Source organism: Excalfactoria chinensis, chromosome 5 (genome assembly GCF_039878825.1).
Source record: "Excalfactoria chinensis isolate bCotChi1 chromosome 5, bCotChi1.hap2, whole genome shotgun sequence".
Lineage (NCBI taxonomy): Eukaryota > Metazoa > Chordata > Aves > Galliformes > Phasianidae > Excalfactoria > Excalfactoria chinensis.
The window spans coordinates 31,971,586-31,987,254 of NC_092829.1; the positions used below are offsets into that span (position 1 = coordinate 31,971,586).

The 15,669-nt window shown below is 52.0% G+C and overlaps 2 protein-coding genes across 9 annotated transcripts in view; one reads left to right on the forward strand and one right to left on the reverse strand.

Moving 5' to 3' along the window:
* NUMB (NUMB endocytic adaptor protein) overlaps positions 1-3,309 on the reverse strand; it is a 93,892-nt gene extending 90,583 nt beyond the window's left edge. For 4 of the 8 annotated variants that reach the window (XM_072339032.1, XM_072339038.1, XM_072339039.1 and 1 more), the window contains exon 1: positions 3,217-3,309. The gene's annotated coding sequence lies outside the window, so the exon portion shown is untranslated. Of the gene's footprint in view, positions 1-2,638; positions 2,747-3,056; positions 3,174-3,216 lie in introns of those variants that run through there. The other 4 variants (XM_072339036.1, XM_072339041.1, XM_072339033.1 and 1 more) reach the window with 3 other exon arrangements.
* Positions 3,310-9,444: 6,135 nt separating this feature from the next.
* Positions 9,445-14,948, forward strand: RIOX1 (ribosomal oxygenase 1). Its single transcript, XM_072339042.1, has one exon. It carries the CDS (start codon positions 9,813-9,815, stop codon positions 11,616-11,618), a length of 1,806 nt encoding a protein of 601 aa, XP_072195143.1. The 5' UTR covers positions 9,445-9,812; the 3' UTR covers positions 11,619-14,948.
* Positions 14,949-15,669: the final 721 nt, after the last annotated feature.

Below are 15,669 nucleotides of genomic sequence, written 5' to 3' on the forward strand. Positions count from 1 at the left end.
AAAATGGAAGGACTTTTTCCAGTTTGAGTTTTCATCAGTCAAGCCAACGTAAAATAATTTGCCGTAGGCCTTTACTAACCCAGGTGACTTGACAGAAGGTGACAGATCCAAAAAAAACTCAAGCAAATTTAAATCAGTCCACGGCCCCACCTCCCACCGCCACCCTCACCGACCCAATGGTCACAAACACAATCCAGCCAGAACCTTACAAAGCAAGAAGCAATTCATTACACCAACTTGACGTAACTCCCGGACTTGAACTCCCAGACACAAAGACTCCCGTGCCAGCATAGAAAGACACACGGACAGGAAGGAGGATGAACGACTGCAGCCCCAGTTTCAACTGCCAAGTTTCTAAGCGAGCTTGGGCAAACCTACGAGAGTTGCTTCAGAGAAGAGGTCACAACCTCCTCCCCCGTACCGGCACTAACATTCACACAGCCACGCAGTCAGTCTGCTCAGGCAGCCGGTCCAAATGAAGCCGAATACTTTTCTGCATCACCATTTTCAGCTGGATCAGCAAACAGGGAGTGACAAAAGAATAACTGTTTTTGGTGAAAGCACCACCAGAGACATCTGCTCTGGTGGCAGTGACCCAGAGGGCACCTTAGAAGATTGAGCATGAGCAAGTTCATGCTCAGCCTTCTACGGAAAGAGAAAAGACAGCAGGCTCCGATGTCACTTTGCAAAATCCAGATCCCTGGATTGAACAAGTATCTGTAGTTTCAATGTGATCACTCATGAAGGAACTTCAAAAAGCAAAAAATTAAAGCCCCAGTTTCACATAAGCTTAAACCAAACTACTATAATAACATCTAATCTACTCTAAAAAAGAAAAAAATACCAGGTCAGAGGGTCAGATGAGTGCAATTCCACGAGCTCAGGCTGCCACAAGGATCCCTCACCATCAAGCTTCTACAGAACATCTTCTCCAGAGTTAGAAGACTCCTTTTTCTATAACTTTAGGACAGCGTGGTGCTTTGGGTTTTTTGTTTGTTCTTGTTCTTATATTATGCGGCTTCACCAATATCAGTAGCAGAATAAAGCCAGCTACAGGCAGAACTCAAGAGCCCTATGGAGTGCTGAAGCAAGCTGCTAAGAGCACTATTAAAGCTGCACAACAGTACGTATTCCTTCTAGCCCCTATTAGTGGGGAGGTAAGTACTTGTCCATGGATTTTTACTGTTATTTCAGCAAGCTCTTCACCCACCACTCCCATTATAGGAGAAAGAAAAGTACTTAAAGATCATTCCAACACCAAGCAGCTAAACCATGCTACAAAATGCAATGCTGGGAGTCTTGTGAGTTCCGAGAGCCCAGTGCAGCTTGTCGGTTTGTGTTTCTTCTTCCTAAACACATAATGCTGTCAGCTACCAGCACAGTGCCAGAGGGATTTACAACACCAAAATAAGTAGATAGATTTGTCTACTCTGCCTTGTTTACATGCACCTTCATCTTCCATGCATTCAAGAGCAGTAATAAGTGCAGAGAAGTCACTCCCAGGCTGCAAAATAAGTTCTCAGCTAATAAGGATTTAAATGTTTTATCTGAACTGCATTTCTTCTTTAGAAAGAAAGAGAAGTTCTTTGATGTGTTATGTTTGGAGCTGCACACATCAGAGTTTTCACCGAGCCTTAAAACCAACACCTTACTCAGCTACAGATGAAACAGTTTTACCGCCACATAACCCAGGCTATCAAAACAACTTAAGAATCACAGGCAAGGATGAACGCATCTCACATTTGTTCTTTTGGACTTTGCTCACATTATTTTTTGTATCCCTTCCATGAGATTTGTGCTAGGAAGGAGGAGGAAGAAAAAAAAAAAAAAGCAACATTTCCACAGAGAATTGCCAAGAGATGAAGAAATGGAAAACGCACTAACAAGCAGAAAAACAATACGGCTGCTCTATGGTAACTATTAACTTCTGCATAATCGTAGAGAGCACGTTAGCAGTAACCATAGATCAATAAGTCAAAGAGAAGTGATGAGTCAGAAACGCATTTCAATATTTACACTTTTTTACAAGCCATAGCTAGAGTAGCACTCTGGCCAAAGGGAATGACTGTGCCTTCTGTCTCACCCCCCCACGCTGGACCCCAGCTGGAGAGGCAAGAAAGCCAAAAATGAAAACCACAAAACCAACATGACAGCCGGACGCTGTGGTGGTTAGAAGCGTCTCCCAATCCAGACGGCTGATAGAGAAGCATTGACAAGACCCTCGATAACGCAGTACCACACACACCGAATAGGAATCCGAGCAAGAGCTCCCTTATCACTTCACGGAGCACTAATGAGCAGGTTACATAAATCCACCGGGCTGAGGAAGCTACAGAGCCGGGCTGCTGCGAAGCGGGGGCTCTCCTCTGAGGGATGCACCACGTCGCGCGCCAGGCCGGCTCGTTTCCATCGGTGCAATAAAACGAGTTAAGCACATTCCAGTCAGAAGCCGTGCTTAACCCTCCCGAAAACGAAGCCGGGCTGCGTCTGCCCGCTGCTCCCTCCGGCCCCAGCCGCACGCTGTTGCTCGCCCATCCCCGCCGCCTTCTGCCCGATAACAGCTCCCATTGTGCAGCTGCTCCACGCAGAAAGGCGAAGCCGAGAGCCGCGCTCCCAGGTGGGAAGACACGATCCTCACCTCAGGGGCCGCTCTAACAGCTCCCACCGAGCACCGAACCGAGCGGCGGGCGCCTCGGCCCCACAGGATTTCCCCACGGTGAGGCACCCCGCCGGGCCGGGGCTGCGGGCTGCACCGGGGCCGCTACAAAGCGGCGCGAGCCGGGAGGCACCGTGGGACCCTCGGCCAGGCGCGGGGCCTGGAGGAGGATTCGGGCAGCCGGCGGCGGAGGAGCAGGAAGCGCCGGGGACCGCTCCGCGAGGCCGGGCACTCCGGGCTCTCCCCGGTCTCCCCACCCGCCACCGGGCCCTCGCGGCCGCCCTCGCCGGCTCCACCTGCGCCGCGCTCGGCGCCCCACCCCGGGCCGGGCCCGGCCCGCCGCCCCCCGCCCAGGGCGGACGCCGCAGGGCGTCGCCGCCTCCCTCGGCCCCTCACGTACTTCCCCGGGGCGCTGCCGCCCGCGGCCCCACGCCGATCCCCTCAGGCTCCGCCGCCCCGCGCCCGTAATCCGACCACCCCCCGGGGGCTCCGCCCGCGGCCCCTCGCCTGCCGCGGCTCCGGCCCGGCCTCACCCCGCCCCGCGGCCCGGAGGCGCTCACCTGCCGGCCGCAGCCGCCTCCCTCCGGCGCCTCCTCAGCCGCCCGTCGCCACTGAGCAGCGCCGCCGCTCCCCCCTCCCCACGGCGACTCCCGTCCCCGCCGCCCGCCACGCCCATCCCGGCCGCCCATTGGCCGCCCCTCCCGTCGCTCTACGCTGGGATGGCCGCGCGGCACTTCCCGTCAAAGCTCCGGCCCCGCCCCTCCCCGCCCGCGGTCCCCCGAGTGTTTTATTCACTCAGGGGCTTTGGCGCCCCCGCTCCGTTCTGCCGTTCCTGATTGGGTGAAGTGGTCGAAAGGGAGAGCCGCGATAGGCTGCCGGAGGTGCCAGCTGCGGCTTCGGGCCCGCCTCCCCGCTCGGCGTTAGGCCGCGTTGGGGCGGGGGGCGGCCGGGGTGCGTGGAGGCCGGGCGGGTTTCGGCCGGGCCGAGGCGGGGGTTCGTCGCGGCGGTCCGGGCTGAAATCTGCTCCCTGCCCTCGGAGTCGAGGCCTGAAGACCCTCGTGGCGGTGTGGCCGCCCCGCAAGCAGGGCCCTGCCTTCCATAGAACAGCTGCGGGTCTTGCCGTGCCGTCGGCTTTCTTCCCTCCCTACAAAAGCGGTCACCTCTGCGGGCAGATGTCAGCTGCGGCAGCCGTGGAAACGCGCGGAGCTGTGCGGGAGGGAGGGCTGAGGAGCGTCGTGTTGCCAGAAGCACCCCTCGCTGTCGAGGCTTTTCGGCAGGCCGGGTGCCTTCGCGGCGAGGAGCCTGGTGGGGGCCGAGTGACCGCGGTCCACACGCGGCGGGGCCCGGTGCCGTTCCCGGAGCACGGCGGTGCCTCGGTTCCCCCCCGGTCAGCCGCCCCAATGAACCGCTTCCTACGCAGGCTGCGATAAAATGTGCCGTTTTCTCCACAGGCGTCTCCCATCAGCCGGAGGCCGGGCTACAGGCAAAACGTGAGCGGTCCGCTCTTAAGGCCCAAAATGCTGTCCCCTGGCCTCCTAACCCAGTGCCAAGAAGCACAGGCGTGCCGCTGCTTTCAAAGCACGCCAAACACCCCAAGGCTGACTGCTTTTACCCAGCCGGGCTGAGGCATTTTACCTGGATTGCCTGTTCCCAGCCGCTGTATGCTCTCAGCAGCATCTGAACTGCTTGCTCCAAACTGCAAGCTGAAATAGGTGCTGGAGCATCCCGATGGAAAATAAAGAAGTAAAAATAAATAAAAAACAAACTGACAAACACAACACCTCAGGAAATTGAAATGCAAAGATTACGTACGGTTACTCTGTATCATTACCTCGCTATCTCTTCCCTGCATGCACCAGTACCCCTTGCTCCTCTTTGTTCCTGAATCAAGCAAAGAAAGTGACAAAGAATACAGGCTATAAGGTGAACTGGCACACACCTGGCACAGAACATAAGGGAACTGGAATCGGTGCTCATTGCAAAACATGATGTGCAAAAAGCATTTACACTGGAGGTGCTGGGAGAGAAGCAGGAGGATGACACAAACTCTGAGCTTCAGACTGACATTCTGTCCCCACAAGTCACCACATGTTTGAGAATAAAACAGGAGAAAAAACACATATATATTCTTACATCTCGTCACTCTGCTCAGAAAGCAAAACCAAAGCAGAGAGCAGCTTTCCTTCTTACTGCTGCCTCTGATACTTTCAGAGTGCTGCTCCCAGACGGCAGCACGACACAGCGATGTTTCAGCCAGTGTCCCGGAATGACTAGGCAGACGTTTCTACCAGCCCTAACATCTCTTGTATAGTTACAGAACCTGGAATCATTTCTGACCTGGCCTAGCTCTGAATACGTTGCATTCCCCGTGGCTTTAGTTTAACTCCTCATAATTTTCTCAGCTTCTGGACCCATGACGTTCTTGATGAAGTATGGTGCATTACACTTCAAATTCTAAACAAATTCTAAGCATCTTTGTATTATAAAGACACTCTGCTCTTAACTGAGAATTACCTGAGGACAGGTAAAGTGAAGGATAGGACATCCTATTGCAAGTGATGTTCCTGCCTATGCCTCAGCTGTATGTAGCTTTTACAAATATTTATTAGAGATTTAATTTAGTTCGTTGCAATACTACTTATCCGCTCAGCTATTTGCATCTACCCAACTCCCCACATAGTCATTGGTGACCAAAGGGAAAGGGGTAGCTTTGCTGGGAAAGGAAAGGAAGATGGCCCTAGAAGCCACCTTAACAGAACCTGCTGAGCACCCAACACAGCAAATGTCACATTCGCTACACTGGCCTGTGTGTCTCCCCCTGTGCAGTCAGTCTTCATGCACAGAGTTGCATTGAAAATTAGTTCTGAGGCCTCATATTGGAAGCAGGGCTTCGGGGTGCTTGATTCTTTTTTCAGTAACAAGGAAATGGAAGAGACATCATAGTACATCAAAGATATCCATCCCTACTGCCCCTTCCCCTCCTTTTAAGAGAAGAGCATTCTGTGGGTAATGTGCTGGATAATGGAGCTGGCTGTGTATGTCGTGCCCACGTGCTCCTGATAGCGGTACCATTGTAGACGAGATCCTTTCTGGTCTCACTGAGGCAGCAGGATAGTCTGCTATCCCCTAAGGAGCTGAGAGTATATTACACACGCGCTCATGATAATACAAACTCCATGTCCTCAGCGCAGATACCCAGAGGCTTAGCATCATTCCTTCCTATTGGCTACCTAAAACAATGTTGGCGATTAAATCTCCCTTCTCTAATCGCACTGTAATACTACCCCTTCTAGGAACAAGCCATACCAGTATAAATACTACAACATAAGCATTTTTACATTGCTGTAACTGCACTCACCCCGCAGGAATTCCACCTTTTTGACAACAGAGGTAAAACACGAGAGCTTGTTTGTGCGACTGAGCACTGAAAATGTTCAAAACCATTCCAAAAAGAGTGCCTCTAGTAGCAGTACAAATCCACTACGGGAAGCAGAAACCAAAGTGTTGCACACAGGCTTTCTCCTGTTGTTCAATGAGCAGACCTGAACAATATGGTTTCTAAACCAAAACACCCTGTTTGTATGGGCATTGCCATCTTCGGTCGTGCTGCATCGAAGGTAAGAGAGTGATTCCAGAATGCCTTGGAAAAAAATCAGTACAGCTTTTGGGTGCTTTTTTTTTGCATGGAAAGATGAGATGAAGATTTTTTGCATGTTTTCTGAGAATGAGAAATGTATCACAGGACCAACTGCTGAATGGCACTACTATACATCACAACCACTACGTGTTCCTTTGGAAATAGTGGGCATACATATTGGTAATGTAAAACGCTTCGCAGTTGCCATAATTAATAAGTCTTGGATCTGAATAGTAAGAATTCTTTATAATCTTTCTTCTACAGAGAAGCCTCACCCAAACAGCTTGCTGAGAGTCAGCTCTGTACATTACAAAGCATATTCTCTACCACCAGACACGCAATGTGTGCAGAACAGTCTGACTACCCCTTTTATCTCGATTATCTGTGTGTGAGTAATCTTACAGGGTAAATACTTCATTCTGATTCTCTTTGCTTCCATTTTATGATGTGGATTTTCATGGACGTTTACCTTCCTCCTCCTGCTGAAAAGCAAGAAGATTGGAGTCTCGGAGTCTGCAGCTTTGTGTTTAGTCACTGCCCACGGAGTCACTGCAGATGGTATCTGCTCAGCGCTACCAAATGCTGGATGACATATATTAAGAGCACAAAAAACCCTCATGAAATTGCTTTCAAAATGCTTACCAAGTAAGCCCCGTGATCCCAGCAGGAATGAGGTGCCAGCTCAGTAGAAGGTCCTACTCAAATATTTTATGTAATTTCAGCTTCAGAGTGTATTGTAGTGTCACATGGGATGAGAGGACGTATCTGTGCTTCCAGTTCCCTCCAAAAAGATAATGGCGTAGGGCAGCCTGGACCTTGTCATTATTATTTTTATAAACTCGTTTTAATTGGACTACGGCGTGGCAGGGAAGGCTTATTTTCTCAGTGGGGCTCTGTGTGCCAGAGAACCGGGATTAAAGACCGCAACCAGTCACCGAATAAGAAAATCACTGAGAAGAGAGAAACAGCTGGAGATAGGCCAAAGTCTCTGCCAAGAGATGCTTCAGTGAGTGAGTGCATTCACTCTGATGAGCGGCCCAGAGGACAGCTCTTGAGAAACAGTTCCTGAATTAGCTTTTAGTCTTGTTATCTGGCAGTGGACTTTATAGCTTTCACAAAGAGGAGCAGGCTTCACAATCCTGCCCAGTGTCCTTCCAGTGATGGCATACTGGATGTCTTTGGGGCTGTATGAGAAAGGCTGTCAGGGCTTTAGTTGAGGAAACCTGTTAGTGAAGGCCTGAAATGTTCTTTTTCCTTACTGGGTATTGCTTTTGGCACAAGAACAAAACTGACAGTGTAAAGAGGAAGGCTGCCAGCAAAATGATCATGAGAAAAAGGATTAAACCCAGTTTAACTTTCTAAAAGTGCCCGATTTACATTAGCAGTTTGCCAGGGACAAAGTGAATGTTCTGGGCAGCGCGCACTGTGGTGAACAGAGAAGTGAAAACTGCAGAATAAGCCTCATCGTGCAAAGAATTTTGCCTTTTCCACTCAGGAGTGAAGACTGATGGTAGCTGTGCAGGATCAGGCCTTACCTGATCTGCTCTTCAAAGTTAAGATTTCATTTATTTGGATCATGAGTGGTAAAAAGGTAAAACATCAAATAAGCCCTGCATCTCTTTGAGGCGCCATTTCCTTACTTCATCTGAACTCATTTGTGGCTCTTTAATGAGTTGTATTCCACAGATTTTTTTACATCCTCTTAAATAAAATGTGTGTGGCTCTTGGCAACGCAGCCTCTATACTGATAACATCTGAGTGACTTTGTGCTAAATTCTAATTAAGACTTTTAATTGAGCCTCCGGTTGCTACTACGTCTATGCAAGCAGCAGCTGGGGACCACCTAATCATGCAAAGATCTGTGCTACTTTCCTTATGTTTATTTAAAGAGCTTTACGTGACGCTCTACTCTCTTTATGACAAATTCCCTTGAAATATTGGACAATGAATGGAAACAGCATGGAGACCTTTTGGCTATTCCTAGACAACCCCTCGAGTACTCTGTAAGCGATATTCGAGCTCTCTCTTTGCGTTTGAGGTCAAAATCCTTTCTTATGTGGCACAGAAAAATAGCAACACGCTTCTTTCTTGAAAGCCTTTACTATTACAAAGGCTCAACTGTGAGAAGAAATACGTTACACAGATCTCACTACCCTTATTTGCTACCGCATCCTTCACGTTGGGACTTCGTTACAGATGAAGAACCCCAATGGCAGTCATCTGTCAGAGTCAAAAGGGGACGTTTGTGCCAAGATCTGAGCCCCAGAGTGAGACTTTGAACCCACAGGACTGGTAAACACCCAGGACAGCACGGCTGGACTCTGCCGCTGCTCAGAGCAGCTCGGGTCAGGCTCCGCACAAGCACTCAGCTTCTGAGAATCGTTTACACTTGAGTAAATTAAACAGTAACACAAGTAACACCTCACAAGCCCGGAGCTTTCAAAGGTCTTTTCCCCCCAAAGCCTACTTAGCCATGCTTACATACAATTCAAGCACACAACAGCCAAACTTCTACCGTATTTCAAAGCTGCTGCATCTTGGTTTTGTGCAGGGCCCGGCTCCGCTGATACGGTTTCAGCTGATAAGATTATTCTGGTAAGCGGGGCTTAACCTTGGGAAACAAAGAGCGGTTTGAAACGCAGCGCTCGCCCTCCCTTCCCTCACCGCACACGGACGGGCAGCCCGCTTTCACTTCGCCCCCCCCCCCCCCGCAGCAGTAACCCGGCCGAGGGCATTCCCCACGCGCACAAACACGCACGGCGGCGCAGCGACCCGGCGCCGGGCGGAGCGGCACTGCGGGGCGCCCAGCTGCTCCGAGCTGCTCCGAGCTGCTCTGCCACCTGCCGGCACGGCGCGGAGCTCCGGTAGCCCGGGCGGCTGCAGGGTTGCGCTCTACGCTCACGCGGCGGCCCGGCGGAGACGGTGGCAACGCCGCAGGGAGGTCGGGACCGCGTCAGGTCCGAATCCTCCTTCCGGCCCAAACCTGGTGCGCTGCGTGGTGCACGCAACCGACTTGCACGTGCCCTGTGAGCATCAGCTGCTGATTTACGGTCAGTAGACGCGGCACGACGCCGATATTCGGGTCTACACGAGAGCAAGGCCAGCTGCATGAACCAGCAGCACGCCTGGGTAATTGCTCCTTCAACACCGGAGGCACATCTCACATGGCAAATCCATTGCTACGAGCTATCTGAGCGCGCCAGAGCTCGCTCTCACGGAAGCCCCGCGCAGTGAGCCGCCGCTATGGATCAGAAACGCACCCGCGCACAAACAAGGCGCCATGTTCCACGCCCTCCCCCTTCGGCAGCCGCCGGGCGGCAGAGGGCCGGCAGCGCCATTCTGCTCCGAGCACAACAGGGGAACGGAGAGAGCGCAGGCTGAGCGAACGCGGCAGCAGGGAACGGCGCGGCAGGGCGCCCTTTGTCGGCGCGGCGCCCAGTCCCGCTGCCCGCCCTCCCGCTCGCCCCGCAATCCCCGCCGGAAGTAGCCGCCCCGGGAGAGGCGGGGCTGCGTAGGGCCATGGCGGCGTGCGGCGCGGAGGAGCGGCAGTGGGCGAGGCGGTTCTCGGCGCTCTCGGTGTACCGCCGGGCGGCGGGGCCCGGGCGGCTGGAGCGGCGCCGCCGCGGGACGCCGCTGCCCGCGGGCGGTAAGCGGACCAAAGCGCGGCTGAAGCGGGGCGCGGCGGGAGGAGGCGGCCCGGAGCGGGCCGTGCCGCCGCATGGCGCCGCTGTCCCCAACCGCGTGGAGCGGGCCGGGAGCCCCGAAGCGAAGCAGGGCGGCCTTAAGACGAACCCGAGCGGCCCGGCGGCCAAGGCTCCGGCCGGAAACCTCGAAACCGAGCCGCCCGCGGGCCCTTTGAAAACCTCGGGCGGCCCGCGGGCCGAGGCTCCGAATGGGAGCCCCCAAGCAAAGCCACCCGGAGACTCCACGACGAGCGCAGCCGGCGGAGGCGTGCCGGGGCTGCTGCGGCGGCTCGGGCGGCTGGAAGACAGCCGGCAGCGGGCGGCAGAGCTGTTCCGGTGGCTGGTGGCGCCGGTGGCGTCGGAGGAGTTCGCGAGGCGGCACTGGGAGCGGGCGCCGCTGCTCGTGCGGCGGGGCGACCCCGGCTATTATACGGGGCTGTTCTCCACGGCTGACTTCGACGCCGTTCTGCGCAGTGGTGACGTGCACTTCGGGACCCACCTGGACGTGACCAGCTATGCCGAGGGAGTGCGGGAGACGCACAACCCCGTGGGCCGGGCGCTGCCTGCTGTCGTCTGGGACTTCTACCAGAACGGCTGCTCCCTGCGGCTCCTCAGCCCGCAAACCTTCTCCAACACCGTCTGGCACTTCCTCTCCATCCTGCAGGAGCACTTTGGGAGCATGGCAGGGGCCAACACCTACCTCACACCGCCAGGCACACAGGGCTTCGCCCCTCACTACGATGACATCGAGGCCTTCGTGCTGCAGCTGGAGGGCAAGAAGCACTGGCGCGTTTACAGCCCCCGGACGAGCTCAGAGGCGCTGCCCCAGTTCTCCAGTGCAAACCTCACGCAGGCAGAGCTCGGTGAGCCCCTGCTGGAAGTGGTGCTGGAGGCTGGAGACCTGCTGTACTTTCCCCGGGGCTTTATCCACCAGGCCGACTGTCTGCCAGATGCGCACTCGCTCCACATTACAGTGTCCTCCTACCAGAGGAACTCTTGGGGAGACTTCTTGGAGAAGCTCCTCCCGGCTGCCCTGCAGATGGCCCTGGAGGAGGACCTGGAGTACCGGCAAGGGCTTCCCATGGACTGCCTGGGGTACATGGGGGTTGCCAACTCAGATGCAGTCGATGCTCGCCGAACGGCGTTTGTGGAGAAGGTGCAGCACCTGATAAAGAAACTTGTTGACTATGCACCCATTGACGCTGCCATGGATCAGAGGGCCAAGTCATTTCTTCACGACTGTCTCCCGCCAGTGCTTACACAAAGTGAGAAACAGCTGAGCGTGTATGGCTTTCCAGCCCGGTGGCAAAATGGAGGGCCCCGCAATGTCGATATCATAATAACAAAAGACACAGAAGTACGTCTTCTCCATCATGGCATTGTTAGGTTGTGCAACGAAGCAGCAGGCGTGATGCTATATTACACAACAGAAAACTCAAGAGTGTATCATAAAGAAGAGCCCAAGTACCTTGAGATAGATCCTGAGTATACAGACAGTATTGAATTTCTCCTGTCCTCCTATCCAAACCACGTCAGTGTGGATACCCTCCCTTGTGATGCCTTGGAGGACAAGATTTCTCTAGCCACGCTCCTGTTTGAGAAGGGCATTCTGACTACTAAGAAGCCACTGGTGCAAGTGTAGCTCTTTGTTTTTGAACAAAATAAAAATACATTTGTTTAGAAAACGCTGTCTCTTATTTTCACATTCCAGCTGCTCGGTGTGAATGAGCAGTCTGATCTCAGCATCTGACCTGGGGGCAGAAGAGCTTTGACCTGAGTAGAGAAAGTGTTCTGATTAAAATAAGCATCTGCTTTAAGAGCAGCTCTGCGCATAGCTTTGCCAGCCATATTACTACACGTTAAGTAACTGCAGAAAGCAGTGAACTTTTTTTACAGTCTATAAACTGTCAGTGTTTTGCAAGTATTGTAAAGCAGCCCGTGTAACAGTGGGAACACTTCCATGCATATGTGGTGATGGTCACCGTATTTGCAGTGGGAGGTGCTGGTTGGTTATGATCCCAGTAAGACTAAGACTTGGTGAGGTCGTAATTTAAAAATGCTATTAGAGCTAACATTAAGAGCATTGATCCCTTTAGATACTGAGCATCAGACAGGACTGACCCACGTACACAATGCCATGCAGATAGCACATAGCACACATCCTTCTCTGTTGGTCATTCTACTTACTACTGGATTTTCTTAAGGGAAACAGCTCAATTTATCATATTTACAATCGAGCAGAAATGATGTGTGCATTCAAACTTGGTGCACTGTTAATATCTAACAAGATACTTGCTGTACTTGCTGTTGGTAATAAATTGGGAGGAACTGTTGAATCTCCTGAGGGTGGAGAGGTCTTGCAAAGAGATATTGACAAATTAGAGGGCTGGGCAATCACCAAACACATTAAATTTAACAAGCAAGTGCTGAATTCTCCTCAGATGGGGCAACCCTGGCTGTATGTACAGACTGGGGAACGAGAAGCTGGAGAACAGCCATGTGGAAAGGGATCGAGGTGTTCTGGCTGATGGCAAGTTGGACAAGTCAGCAGCATGCTCTGGCAGCCAGAGGGGCCAACTGTACCTTGGGATACACCAAGCCCAGTGCTGCAAGCCACGTAAGGGGAGGGATTGTCTTGTTCTGCTCTGTTCTAGTGTGGTCTCACCTTGACCTCTGTGTGCAGATTTGGGCTCCACAAAATAGGCTGTAAAACTGTTACAAGTCCAAAGGAAGGGTACACAGGTGGTGAAGAGTCTAGAGGGGAAGACGTGAAGAGTGGCTGAGGTCCCATGATTTGTTCAGCCCAGAGCAGACGGGGAGGGGGGAGGCCTTGTGGTGGCTTATAGGTCCACACAAGGGGAATGAATGGGCAGCTCTGATCTCTGGTGGCAATGACAGGACCTGAGGGAATGACATGGACCTGTGTCAGGGAGAGTTAGGTTGGGTGTCAGGAAAAAGTTCTTCACCAGAGGGTGGCCAGGCTCTGGCACAGGCAGTGGTCAGCACTAGGCCTGCCAGAATTCAAGAAATGTCTGGACAGTGCTCTCAGAAGTGTGGTTTGAACTTTGCATGGTCCTGTGTGGAGCCAGGAGATGAAATCCATGCTCCCTGTGGGTCCCTTCCAACTCAAAGTATTCTCCAATTCTACTGTACAGGCAAGGCCATGTAGGCAGCATACTTGCCAGTACTGAATGGGAGCTACTCACAGGCTTCTCTAGATAAGAACAGCTGACTGAGTGAGTCCTGCAGCTAGAAGGCCTGGATGTCATGCTGCGTGTGCAGGTTAGTTGTATTGTGTACCACTGATTTCTTGATGTGCATTGGTCTTCTGGTCACTTTAACCACACTGACTTCCACTGAGAAAAATAATGAGATGCCTAAATCACAGAATCACAGAACTGTAGGGGCTGGAAGGGACCTCTAGAGATGATCTAGTCCAAGCCCCCTGCAAAGCAGGCTCCCTAGACCAGGTTGCACAGGTAGGTGTCTGAGCAGGTCTTGAATATCTCCAGAGGAGACTCCACAGTTCCACTGGTCAGCCTGTTCCAGTGTTCCATCACCCTTACCATGAAGACGTTCCTACATACATTTGTGGAGAACTTATGCTTCAGTTTGTGGCTGCTTCCCCTTGTCCTATCACCACACACCACTGAAAGAGTCTGGCCTCACCCCTTTGCCTCCCACACCTTAGACATTTGTAGACATATGTAACTGGGGACTTCAGACCTAGTGACAAACTGAACTCTGTTTTGCAATTGTGAGGTGGGTGTACCATTTAATATTTCCCTGAGCTGTTCCGTGAATTTCTTTTGCAAGACACATGCCTCCAAGTGCAGGGTACCTGATTGATGTACTCTTGTATTTGAGTCCTTCCATGTGAGCAGGGAAATGGCTGCGTATGACCTGTCTTCGTAGGTTGTTTATCATATTTCTCTAGTAAACCCCTGTTCACAGATGTGCCACTACAATACCAGTAACATCCAAAGGAGGGGACTGCAGCTGTGCCTTCCTCTGAGTCTGTTGCTCCAAGGATAAAAACTAGTAAGCCTGAAGGCAGATTGCTATCAGGAACCTTGTGTTTGGACTTGCCATTTGGAAACAGTGCCTGTGGCAGTTGACCTGACAGGATTTGCAGGTACCGCCTGTTTGGCAGTGAGACACCAGGCCGGAGCAGAGCTCACAGCCTTTGGAGATGCTCCCACAGTGCCAAAGGACCAGCTGCCATGAACTTGCCCTGCTGTAGTCACTGGCAGAGCTGTAGCTATGGTTCCAGGCAGCCTCGATGTCTATCAGCACTCAGGTGTCCCTCACTTGCATTAACTCTGCCTGCATGTAGGACGGTATGGACAAGGACCATCTCGATGGGGACCACAGATCTCCCTACTGTGGAGCACTAGGATTCACAAAGCAGCCAGAACTTCCCTGCTCCATCAGGCAGTAGGATAGACTGTCCCCCCTGCTGCTTGATGCAAGCCCTCTGAAAACAGAGGGATCTAGGGAAGTGTTTAATCAGGCCACATTACAGCTAATAGGTGGGAAAACTCACTATGCCATAGCGTAAGGCAAGGCAAGGCTTGCTTGGACTGTATCCCTGGGATATACCCAACAGATGCCTGTTATATGTGCCTGTTCCTTCAGAAGCACTAGTGTATGAAGTGCTGGAGTGCAGCAATACAAAACCAAAGAGCAGGGATGCGTACTGAGGTGCATGGAACAAACACAACAGAAGACCTGGCAGATGCCATCACTCCCATACATTTTACGCAGCTCCTCAACATTTCTCAGTATCCCCACCAGTTACCTTCCTCTGCAGTCCAGCCGTGCTGACATTTGGCTCAGGTTGTATCCAGTTCAGCATTAGGTGACTGAGTCTTGAAGGCAGCCTTGGAAGTACTGGGAAAACCATTCTTCTCAACAGGCTCTAGAGGTACGAGTCCATTTGCAGCTCCTCCTCCTCACTGCACAGGCAAATTGTTTCTGCAAAAGGAATTATCTTATTAAACAAACAAACGAAGCTTTGTAACCTCAAAGAAAGAAACCCCCCAGTGCTGAATCTCCTTTCTAACCATTGTACCAAGCCGTAAGGGGTCCATTTTGAACAAAATGACCTTCTGAGGAGGGGGACAAGGCCACTCAGAGTTCACTCAGGACCAGGAAAATGCTTGTAAGAGATGTAGGCTCTGTTCTACTCTGAGCATGTCCGGGTCTGAAGGACCTAAGCTAACAGATGCCTTTTCATTTATGGAATTAGTGTTGTTCACGCCTGTACCAATTTAAACCCAATAACATGGCTTCACAAACAGCTGCCACTAGAATTGCATTTACATTTCCTGTGATTTCCCTAATGTTTTTCAGTCATGCACTGAGAAAAGGAATAGTATTTGAGTCGATCTTAATTGCATAAATCATATGCAATCTGCTGTTATCTCCCTGGTGGTTTGTGAACTTCAGATAAATATCTGTACTTTCCAGTGAACTACAGTGTCCTCATCTATATACCATTTTCAGCTCTTTGGCACAGAGATTTCACCACGTATACAGCGAATGCCTCATCTCAAATGGGATCATCTCCAACTGCAAAACTGCAGAAAGCATTCAGTGTGGGATGTTAGAAGGAACATCCTTCTGGCCTTCAGTTAAGAGCTTTCAGGCTGCCGGGAATAAGATCTTTCCTCTGGAAAAGCTGTGTCTTC